The sequence below is a fragment of the Ostrinia nubilalis genome, chromosome 8, assembly GCF_963855985.1.
Source record: "Ostrinia nubilalis chromosome 8, ilOstNubi1.1, whole genome shotgun sequence".
In the NCBI taxonomy this organism is placed as follows: Eukaryota; Metazoa; Arthropoda; class Insecta; order Lepidoptera; family Crambidae; genus Ostrinia; species Ostrinia nubilalis.
The window spans coordinates 8,601,763-8,614,358 of NC_087095.1; the positions used below are offsets into that span (position 1 = coordinate 8,601,763).

Here is a 12,596-nt window from a genome sequence, read left to right on the forward strand (position 1 = left end):
TTTTCAATAAACTATGAAATCATGAAGTCAATTTGAGTAGGCAAGTGGAAATATGTATCTACCTTGTAGGTAGCTATTATAACAATGGTGCAAGTACCTATGCAAAATATAAAACTAAAATATGTGTACCCAATTTTTCAACTTCTAAATCAATACATAAAATAAGTAATAGTTTAACAATAATAAAATTAAAACCAGATCAAAATATTTAACGAATACATATGAAACATTTCTTTTTCCGTTTTTTATGTTCACAATCTACACCACATGGGCATGAGAAATTATTTATGAAATAAACATAAAACCAATCCTTGAACCTGGAAGTAAAAGTAATAATAACGTTAATATAGAGCACATAAAAATAGTTTATATAAAATTCAGAAAAAGTAAACACAAGTAGTGTAAGTGCTTACATACCTAAATCCAGGTATTACAATTCTTGTGAGATTTGTTTACTTCACTACAGTGGATTAAATACATTAATCCTTTAAAACAGTCAAGGCAGAAAGCCAGAACATTGTTGGTGTGTTTTGAAAATATAAACTACCTAGGTACATGATGCTTCCTCTCACAACCAATTGGTATCTTGGAGTGACATTGCATAATATTTAACTACTTAAATCTAAGTATACCTGTAATCATTAAGAATATCACAAGCATGGCAAGTGCACTCACACATGGATAAGGATGTTCAAACAAACCCATACAATAAAAGTGCAGAAAAACAAAGATAAGTGCTTACAATTATGTACTTTTGATAATTCAAAAAGTAACAAAAGATAACAATCAAGGAAGAACTATTTTAAACTTATTCAAATACAGTCGCGGTTGCGTCGAAATACTTAATGTAAATAATATATCCAGAAATGGCATTTTCCCGCAGAATGAGGATCATTTCGATTTTTAGCTGTGAATGCAGATTTATAGGGCTAAGAAATCCTTAATACACAGTGCAAAAATTTTTGTTCTACGACAAAAATTGACGAAGTTATGGCCAAATTACTAAAAAAGTTCACTGACCGCCCGGCGCGGGGACGATGACGTCATTATATCCGATCCGAACGCTGCCGGCGTACTGCGTGGATAGAAAATATTTTTTTCTAGCCAAATTATCAGTTTTAGAGAAAAACTTGTAATGACATTTATTCATCAGAATAAAGTAAGCTATCGATAGGTAATTTTTAAAAATGTAAATTGTGAAAAATAACGCAAAAAATCCATACGCTCATACGATTCAATGGCACGCAGAGACGCGATTGGGGTCTCCGCGGTGGTATATTTGGCGATTTATTCAAATAAAGTGTACATGAGTGTTGTTAGAGTCATATCTTCTTCCAAGTAAAATATAAAAATGTATAAGTATTAATTTATTTACTTCTAACAATAAGGTATAACTTCTAACAATAAGACATTGCTATGAAAATCATTTCGATGTACACTGTCTTAATACTAGAGATGAAACGGATATCCGGTAACTATCCGGTAGGCCGGATATCCGGCCTAAATTTACTATCCGGCCGGATACCGGATAGTAACTCACTATCCGGCCGGATACCGGATATTAAAAAACTACGACAATTTCCTATTAATAAAATGAAATACATTAAATCTTTGGGGTAAATAAATATCAATAAAATGGCTTATAATAATGACGGCTTTTATTTAAAGTCCAAAAAGTTACAAAAAAGCCATATTAAGGCCTTTCAAAAAACTAATTTCTTTTTCTGGGCTATTATCTCTAATGACGAATACATAAATGGTAAATATCTGTTAATGTCAAAATATTGCCAAATAAATTTTCGCTATTCAATCACACACTCACGATGGCAACCAAAATCGCCCGAATTAATCTGCCCCCTAGACAAGTGGCAAAATCTGACATTCTATTCGGATGAATTCGATTTTCGAAAAGTGACTAGTCTAGTCTACTAATAGACCCACTGATCGCGTTCGAAACACCTGTGCGGCGCTAAACTCGTCACGACATGCAACGAGACAATGGGCAAACTATCCGACCGCCGGATATCCGGCTATCCGGCCTAGCAGCTGGCCGGATATCCGGTATCCGGTATCCGGCCAAACAACTATCCGTTTCATCACTACTTAATACCTACCTGTTATTTAGTTTTTCTGAGTTAAACCTACGCACCTACCTATCTATTCGCCGTTCCCATGGGCGGGCCAGCTGCTGCAGGAAAGGACAGCCGCTCCGTGCTGGAAATCTATTTAATCTTAGCCTAGAAGCTGGGTATGACTACCCCGCCCCTCTCCTCTCCCCAGGTCATAAACTGGGCATGACTTCCCCCTCGGCCAGAAGTTGGGTATGATTTACCCCCCCCTCCCCGGCCAGAAGCTGGGTATGACTTACCCCCCCCCCCCCCCCGGCCCGAAACTGGGTATGACTTGACCCCTCCCCCTCTCCCCAGGCCAGAAGCTAGGTAAGGCTTGCCCCTACCCCCAGGCCATAAGCATAAGCTGGATATCTTCCCCCAGTCCATAAGCATAAGCTAGGTATGACTCCCCCTCGGCCAGAAGCTGGGTATGACTTACCCCCCCCCCCCCGGCCAGAAGCTGGGTATGACTTACCCCCCCCCCCCCCCGGCCCGAAACTGGGTATGACTTGACCCCTCCCCCTCCCCCCAGGCCAGAAGCTAGGTAAGGCTTGCCCCTACCCCCAGGCCATAAGCATAAGCTGGATATGACTCCCCTTCGGCCAGAAGCTGGGTATGACACCCCCCCCATGCCAGAAATGCCAGAAACTGGGTATGACTTGACCCCCCCCCCTCCCCCCGGCCATAAGCTGGGTAAGGCTAGCCCCTCCCCCCAGCCCTAGAAACTGGTTATGTCTTGACCCCTCCCCCCCCTCTCCCCAAGCCAGAAGCTGGGTATGACTTGCCTCTCCCCCCTCCCACCAAGGCCAGAAGCTGGGTAAGGCTTGCCCCTCCCCCCAGGCTATAAGCTGGGTATGACTTATCCCCCCCCCCCAGGCCAGAAACTGGGTATTAGCATCATATTAAGTATTATTATGTTCAATACAAACAATCATTAAGTTACACTCACCCCAACCGCGTCTCCGCATTGCATCGAATCCTATGAAAATGTGGTTTTTGGACATAGCAATACTTATTTTTCACAATTTTTATTTTTAAAAATTACTGGTCGATAGGTTACTTTATTTTGAAGAATAAATGTTATTAAAAGTTTTTTTCTAAAACTGATAAGTTTAGCCGGAAAAAAATATTTTCCATCCCATTAGTACGCCGGCTGCGCTCGATTCGGATATAATGACGTCACGCGGCCTTGCGTACGTTGACTTTTAGCGGCAAAAACGGCCTATGTTTATTACTTAATATCTTCGTAAGTAATGGTCCGATTTGGATAATTCAAAAAGATATATCTTTCTTATGTCTTAAAGATTAACGTAGATACTAGTTTTATTGAATTTTCTACAACAGTACTGATCCTCATTGTCACGCGAAATATGGACGGATCGTATTGGCACTTGGCAGCTAATTAGCTCTAATATTAAATTGATTTGTGGAATCTTCACAAAGCACAACATGTAGGCCTAAGATGCGCGCCGTGATAGGCGGTTATCACGCCATTTTATCGATTTTTCCCATACAAATTGACGTCGATAAAAGTTATCACGGTGGGCATCTTAGGCCTACTGATTTGTTTTCTTTAATCGCCCAATGTTATACATAGCGCTAAAACGTTAGCTCTCATTGCGTTAAATTACTATACGCTAAGACGTCGTTTAGTAAGCCTTGTTTACTTTTGCAGCTCAAATAATGTGGAAGAATAAATAGTTCATGAGCGGTAAACATTCATGAGTCTAGTATTTGAACGTTTGACGCTTTGAAGTAGGTAATTGTTTTTTTAGATTCTAATACAATAATACTGTGTGTTACTGTTCCAAATTGAGATTCTCAATAGGACCAATTACTGTGTCGCTACTAAATACTTCTATGACTCATAATAGAGTATTTAGAAGTCTATTCTACTATTCTTCACTTCACCTGCTAATATCGTCATCATTGATGATTGGCTTAACTGGGGAGTTCAGTTTCAATAATCGGTCTCTTGAGCCATCTACAGGACCAATGTAGCTCAGGTATATCCCGAAACGTAATTTCCCTCCAAATTGCTCAGATATCGTTCTGAGAGGCTCGACGGTTTTTTCTCCAGTTTTCTGGTCGATACACACCATTTGGCATCTAGAGCACTGTCCATCCACCTGAAAAGGGATAAATATACGATTTTACATAAATCTTAACACTTTCCCGGACAGTAACCCAACCAGACACAATAGAAGTTTAATTGTTATGACGGCTATAGCAGTTCACTGTCCAGGAAAGTGTTAAGAATGTTATGCAAAAAGATACCATAGTACACAAAATAAATTATGCAAGAAATTGCAGGTAGTAGAGTAAATTGATTGATGATTGATTTACAGAAACAATTACAACACACATGTTTAGGTAAGTTACTTTAGCAACGAAATCGTAATTGCACAACTTCTAACATACAGCAATATTTTTTTTACCTTGAATTCATGCTTTCCAATAATAACTCTATGCCAGTCCCTTTCAGCTAGTTCTTGGTCAGTATCAATGACAATGTTCCCTCTAAAACGATCCGTTAGCTCCTCCACACTATCTTGGAACGATGGATCTTGGATCTTGTCGCTAAGCCATCTGACTGTGGCTTTATTTATAAGGAGATATTGGGCTTGATTGCTCAGAGACAGCAAATTCTTGTCTCCCTCACCTTTCTTCTTCTGTACTCGCACATCATCATTTGATTGTCTAATAAGTCTTAGAAATGACACTTCTAAAGCGTTGGATATCCAATCCGCCACCTCGTCACCGCAGTCATAGCCGCATACAATATCAGTGCATACTTTGCTTTGGCAGAACATGGCGTTTTTCTGCTTATTTGCAGTTTGGTCCAGTGAGACTGATATTGTAGGCATACCTGAAATTTCATTACAAGGACATTCAATTAGGTACCTATTTAATTTAAAACAACTGGCATTGAACAAATCATTCATTTACATATGGCACAAAATTAAATGTTAATTAAATTACCTTTGCATTCTAATATCAACCACCTGTTATGCAAATCGATCGTGGGTCTTATCAGGCACATGCGAGTGTTTTGTTTTTGTGTCAAGCAAACTCCATTGTCTTTGACAATCATCCACTCTCTGTCGTATTCGAACCCTTTAGGTCCAATTTTCCATGACGAGTTAACTTTAAAAGCACCACAGGACTTGATAGGGAATATCGCTATTTCTTTCAAAGAAATTTCAGATTCAAACGGAGATGGTTCTTGAATGATAGCAATTTTTTTATAGTAATCATCAGATAACAGCCTCATTGACTCTTCATTACATTTTTTCTGTTTTGATTCAACTATTTTGTAATGTTTCATCGTGCGGCTTGGCTTTTTTAGTTTTGTTTTTACGAAACATCTGCATATCATCAGAATAAGTTTGTCTACATCTTTGAATGTATTGTAGTATCCAAAAGAGACTCGTATGGCCCCAGTGGGTCTGCCATTTACCAAGTCTATTTCATCTCCACATTTATGGCCTGCTTTGTACATATCCTTCATTTCCTTATTGGTTGCATTCAGGTGTCTTTGACAAGAGCCTGAATTGCAAAAGCATCCAGTTCGGACACTTATGTTGAATAAATCTGCCATGTGTTGGAACTGAAAATTATAAATAATCATTAGTAAGTTTCATATTGGAAAATATGAAGGTTTTTTTTTTTTTATGTAAACTCGTGTTTAAATATGAAGGTAAAATACATAAGTGTAGTTTAAAAAGTAACTGAAATTATCATGAAATAGCACAGTTTTAACAAAATTAAGGATGTTGGTGCACCAGATCAAACATGCGCGAAAAATATTATAAACTTATTTTTCCTTATGCTGAACAATGTTGTAACTAACATACAATTAACACATAAGTAAATATGTCTGCACAACACGTCATTATATTTCCATCACGACATTGCTTTCAGCTCAGGCAGCATTCTCAACTATAATAATGCCTGTCATAACATGCTATTGTCTATGGAAGGTACAACCATGAAATGGAAAGTTTCCTACCTCTGAATAACCAATATGTGATCCATCTTCCCTCATAAGACTAAATGTGACTATACCACCTTGTTTCTTTATATCTGTAAAGTCTGAATCCATGTAAAATATTGCTGCTTTGTTTCCATTTCTATGTTCAAGTTGGTTCAATTGTTTATAAAGATCCTTAGCCAAGTAAAAGGTATGGTAAGATATTGTGTCCATGAAATCTTCACTGATTACCCTGGGAATCAACTCGTTGAGGGTATCAAAACAATGCTTTAGTGCGATGATGGATAAAAATGGTAAAGTACCATCTTCAAACCTGAAAATCATGAAAAGAGTAGGTGTTAATTGTATCAATAAAAGAACCTCTTTCTTATCATTAAACCGATAAACAAGCTGAATGTTTGATCAGTTGTAAATGTGTTTGTTATGTGGTATGTACTTGAAAATTAATTAATATTCATTACAATTAAGCAATGACGTTCTTATACGGTAATGTTTTTGAAGCAAAACAACTAACTATAACAAATACTATACCCACTCACACCCACTGGATGATAGCTATAAAACATTATAATTAAAATTATTATTTACCTTTCATGAAGAACCTTTTTCTTAACATGGTAGTCTTCACTGCTCAATACAATATCGACTGTTCCGCCTCCAAAGTATTTCTTTTCATTTAAAACATTTATACTTGTATTCTTCACAAGCAAAGCTCCAAGACCGGTTGGGTATCCAAATATTTTGTAAAAAGACAAACAAACAAAATCTGGCTGGTTCACAGATAAATCCAACTTATTTGTTGATATGTACGAGGCTGCGTCCAGTAAAACATACCAGTTGCAGTTTACTTTGCATAAATGCTTCTTAATATAGCTATTGAGACACCCATCCTTGATGTTCTGAATACAATTTATGGGGTATTTGAACCCATTAAAATTGCTTTGGGCTGGGTAAACCAATAATGTATTACCATCGTTCTTATAACTCTCTTTCCTTGAATTGGATGGGGTCACTTCAGTTGGATTCAATGCTTTAAGGAAATCGTCATGGCAAATATGGATGATATCAGCATTCTTTTCAGTGGCCAGTTCTCTCAAACCAAGCACAGATGTATGGTTGTCTCTCAAATAGACAAACGAGCCACAGTTCAATACTTCATTCTGGTCGAAGGCAAATTGAAACGACTCCACAACAAGCTTCAATGCCTGTGTTGTTCCGGATGTGAAAATAACAGAGTAGTTAGAAGAATCTGTATTGAAATGTCTGAGAATCGAGGATCTTATTTGTTCAATGCAATCTTTTGTGTCCTTATCTGTGTGTGGGTTCATGTAGACATTTTTTATCAAGTCTTGATTCACTCTTAGTGGCAAACTTTGAGGGTATAGTGATGCACCCGCATTTTCTAGATAGCATCGATCTGAAAATGTACACAGTAAAATTCAGTTAAAACAAGATAAGAATATTTCTTTTCAAGAAGAGGAAGCCTTGAAAATGAATTGCTGTTTTTAATAACACAAAAAATATTAATTAGGTAATCTAGGTTCAAATATAATTTAAAGAAACTAATTTAGTATTGCATAATATGGAATAACAAACAACTTACCTCCCAATCTACTAAATTCTGAGAGTATATTTTGCATTCGATCATTCTCAATGATTTTACTTAGAGTGGTCATTATAAACTTCCACAGTGGAAGGAATAAGATTAACGATAAAATAAGGTCAATTTCAGACCACTAAGGCAGATTCATGCTACGATACATGCTGATGAAATTGATACCGTCGTTTTCTAGGGCACCGCAACGACTGGCTGCGGGTAACCTTGAGGAGCAGTAAACATGAACTGTATGTAAGCAGTAATTTGAGAGATAATAACCGTGGTTCCGCTGTTATCTGCAAATGAAAAAACATGTTACGTACGATATCAGTCACAATTTAATTACAAAAACGAAGTTTCTAAAATGTCACATTGAACAACAACAAACCTACGTCAACGTCAACACGATTATTTTAACGTCAGCTTGACGATGTCAAAAGTAGATGTTAAAATAGTTGGGTTGCCTCATCTCGTTAAAATGGCCATGACCATAATATTTCACACAATATTTTTAATTTAAAGTGGTGTGGGGTGCGTTTTAAACGACGTTTTTATTAATAAACGGGTTACTAGAAGATCATTGTCATTGTCTATCGACATAGAGATCGCAAACAGGTACAAACGATAAAGGTACCGATTTGTCTCCTACAAACAAACCAAAATAGCTGTATAAGTTAATATAAGGTGGCACATATAAAAATCTTGTTCCTTTCTAACTAAACCGTCTCTTTATTGCATTTTTCTGACTCATTTACTTATTACAATGCAAAATTACGTACCTACAAACATAATGACCATAGCGATGGCTCCTACGTATACTGGCGTAAGTGAAAAAAGTAAATTTTACAGGAGAGCCATTTTAGTGGCCAGAACCATATTTTTGGGTCATATCTTCTGACCTACTAAAACGAATTTAATGAAATTTCTCATTTAGCCTTAACATGTAATGCTTTTGCTACTGCTGTTATCAATTTTTATATTTTTCTTATATATTTTGAGATTTTACGCATTGCCCTTTTACGTCGTCACATTTCTATAATTTCATGTATATTGTTCAACGTAAATAGACTTAAATGACAACGTAAACATAATATTTTAAGCGATTACTCTCTTTATTTATGCATGTAATTATTTTAATTGTTATCATGTGCTATATCAATAATAAATCAGTTAGAAAAAGTTGCTTAATGTATCGTTATTACGTTTTAACGCAAATACGCCCATATACTGTGCTCGAGATTTAGTTAGGTCTTTTAACATAATGTGTCATATTTTTAAAAATTATAAATAACTTGAAAAATCGAACTGCCTAAGGCGGGAATTGAACCCACGATGCCTTAGGCAGTTCGATTTTTTCAAGTTATTTATAATTTTCAAATTAGTTTGAGATGCGACTCTTAACGCTAAAAATTAAATAACTATATAATGTGTCATAATTTATAAATAAAACAATTTGCTAAATATTTTCATGGCTTTATTTAAGATTTTGATTATAAAAAATATATATTTATGTAAGCAACTACTCGTATAGATTGACGAATCGTATGATTGGGCTTTATACGTGGGGTAGTTTTGCACATACGCCTATTTGCCTAAAATTTTATTTTGTATCTAATGGAAAAAAAATTTTTTTTTCTTACTGACGTTATAGATTAGAGTAAAATGAAATCATTTCTTAAATAATTGGAAAAAGGCGTAAGCGGCAGTTTCGCCTTTATACGTAGGAGCCATCGATAGGCCTTCTCCTTTAATTTTTGCTCAGAAGTTAAAAAATATCTAACATGATTCAAATGAAAAAGTTCAAGGCTGTGAATATTAAAAAAAAAAAAACATTTATATCACGACTTACAAACTAGATGGCGCTGATAGTTGCAATTTAAAAAAATTGGAAAGTTGCAATAATTTATTTACAAAATTCTGGTCAACCAAAAAGACGACGTGAAACTGAACGTACGGATATGAATAATAATAATGCATAGAGTATTTTTTTATTTATATTATAGGAGCTCGTAGGCGAAGTTGTAGTACCGTAGTTGTAGCTTCACTTTTGCTTAACAAGTATTTCGCATGATTAAATTTTATTTTTAATAATAGTTTGTGCAAGTAGATGAATTTATTTTTAAATAATCAGGATGGAATTTTCAGAAAATATAATAATCACTCATCGGGGCGTAAGTATGGAAAGATGGGTTCCTATTCATTCCTCCTACACATTTATTACACAGAAATGACGGCCGATGGGACAGCAAGGTTCTGGAGTGGAGGTCACGTACCGGAAAACGCAGCGTGGGATATAACACCAAGGTGGACCAATGACCTTAAAAAAGTAGCAGGAAGGCGCTGTGTGCAGGCCACTACCAACCGGACGATGTGGAAAACATTGAGTCCTATGTTCAGCAGTGAACGTCCTGTGGCTGAAATGATGATGATGGAATTTACGTTACGTGTTGAATTTGGCTTTTAACATAGCGAACGACAGATTTTTATATAATAAATAAATAATAAATAACTAACCTACTAATATAGCTAATCCTAGTAATAGTAAGGTCTAAAAAAATACAATCATCGTTCGTTTGTTCGTTTCAGCCAAATGACGTCCACAGCTGGACAAAGACCTCCTCCAAGGTTTTCCACAATGCACGGTCCTGCGCTGCCCGCATCCAGGCTCTTCCCGCGACCTTAACCAGATCGTCGGTCCACCTAGTAGGAGGCTTGCCCACGATCAAACGAAGATTGTAAACAGCGCCGATACTGTAAGTATAGACTTATCTAACTGTAGACTAGGACGTATTCTATAGATAAAAGTCGAGTGTAATATGTCCGGGAACCTACCTTTGACAGCATCGCCTTACTAAATTACGTTACGCCAATTTAATTATTGCTTTTATGGAGGGCTTTTAGTAGCTTTTAGTAGCAAGCGGTGGCATGATCGACTCCCCCTAAGTGAATTGACATCACAGTCTGAGGGCGCTTGCTTCACTATTTTACACACTTTTGTAGTACCCAGATTGTATTCTAAGATTGAGACTTGTATTAAGTATGTAAGTATCTATATTTTTACAAGCTTTTTAGATTTAGTTTAGAGTTTTTACGCAAACTTTATGAAGTTTCTGGAACTGGACGGGAAAAATACCTAAGAAAATTTTATACAATATTAAAGTTATGAGTCTAACAAACAAATATTTCAAGAACAAGGCTAGACGCTTATAGCCAAGGCAGACGACTTTAAAAACAAAACTTATAACGTTTCACTCATCAGTCTTCCTTTAGCTTTTGTTAATTTACCTACCTCAAAGAAACGATTGCAAAATTGTTTTAAAAAGCTTCTACCATTTAGTACCTACTTTGGTTATTTTGAATTCGAAAGTTGCCCTCTGAAGCTAAAAATAAATCTTGTTACTTTTACTTGATTGCAAGGTAATACAAAATGTGAGTGATAAGTATTACTGATAATACAAAGTATTGCTTTAAATGATACATTTTTACTAACCGACTTAAAATAAGGTAGAGGCTCTCATACATTTAGCTACTTAACCACTTAAAGGCTCATAATCATTTCAGGTGCGTTCAGTTTGTTTAAGTAACTATAAGTAATAGGACATTTCAGGTGCTTAGTGCCGGTGCTTTGTGCAAACCATAAAAGAACTAACCTTTAACCTCTTGATGGTCTCATTACTCTCCGATGTCAAATGAGTTCACTGCTTCTCACCACTGTATATTTATAGGCTCACTATCACCACCATAATGTCCTATTAGAAAGCAAACAATACACTGAACTCTCTCAATACGCATTCAGTTGATTGTGTTTACGATTGGAAAAATAATTATCTCACAGATGACTTCATCTCAATGTTTACAAATATTACAAAATTATTGATCACTGTTTTGTCATCATCGAACTGTGGGGCGTGTGAATAATCAACTATTTTGACTATCATAAACATAATGAGGGTCGGATTACACAGTTTTGTGCAATTACAGTTATATTGATTGGTTCGATATTTTGAATGTAATTACTTATGTATGTGTAGATAATAATAATGACCGTGTAAGACCACAGGTATTCGCTGGGTAATTTTTGACAATAGTTGGGTTGAGTTGCGCCATCTAACTTTAACGGTAACTATGACGATAACCGGTGCTTTTTGTATGGAGTTTGACAGATTTTTGCCGTTTGACAAATTTAAAATAAGATGGTGCAACCCAGCCTTCCTGTTGTTAATGTATAATTACATAATGGGCTACAATAAACGAAAACATTATACAGTGCCGTATTTTCTTTTACCTACTATGGGACATGGGATTTTACAATCTGAAATATTATGGATGCCTGAATTAAAGTAAAAAGATTTGGGTCTATGCCCGGTCAGTTTTCTTCTCTAGCATAAAAATTGCTCAAACGAATTTTAGCCATTTTTAAGCGAATTGGAATTCTATGCTCAAAATATTTCCTGAATTTCAAATAGGTTGGTACAATACTAGGCATACGCTCTGACAAAATTAGGACTATCTATAGGACTTATCATAAAAGCACCTGTCAAATGTCTCCCGTGTGCTTTTTAAGGCAGAATAAATACACACAAATTAATTAGTAAAAGCTGACTATTATCAAACGCTATTAAAATTAAATTAATTTTCAAAGCTAAAAACAACTGCAAATGGAAGCACTTACCAGTCCAATTGTAATGCTACTATAATAATTGAATTTGGATCTGCATTATTTGTAAACAGAGTTTTGTATAATTCGGGTATCTTGTTTAAGGCGATTACACACTGCATTCGATCCGAATTTGAAACGTTAATTAGGTACAGTGGTAAGTAGCAGCTCTTAGGTATCACCTAGTAAAAGATGTAATTGTGTGAAAGATTACTTTCCATTGTAAATTCCGAATCA

At 36.1% G+C, this 12,596-nt stretch overlaps 1 protein-coding gene across 2 annotated transcripts; it reads right to left on the reverse strand.

The window, feature by feature from the left end:
• Positions 1-2,911: 2,911 nt before the first annotated feature.
• On the reverse strand, positions 2,912-11,401 carry LOC135073864 (molybdenum cofactor sulfurase). 2 transcript variants are annotated; one of them, XM_063968086.1, is made up of 7 exons: positions 11,353-11,401; positions 7,709-7,998; positions 6,694-7,522; positions 6,124-6,418; positions 5,094-5,721; positions 4,550-4,980; positions 2,912-4,240 (listed from the first exon to the last, which is right to left on the reverse strand). In XM_063968086.1, the coding sequence occupies exons 2-7, from the start codon at positions 7,779-7,781 to the stop codon at positions 4,019-4,021; spliced, it is 2,478 nt and encodes an 825-aa protein (XP_063824156.1). In that variant the 5' UTR covers positions 7,782-7,998; positions 11,353-11,401; the 3' UTR covers positions 2,912-4,018. The 2 variants fall into 2 exon arrangements, with proteins under 2 accessions (XP_063824156.1, XP_063824155.1); XM_063968085.1 differs by lacking the exon at positions 11,353-11,401 and having other exon boundaries at positions 7,709-8,087.
• Positions 11,402-12,596: the final 1,195 nt, after the last annotated feature.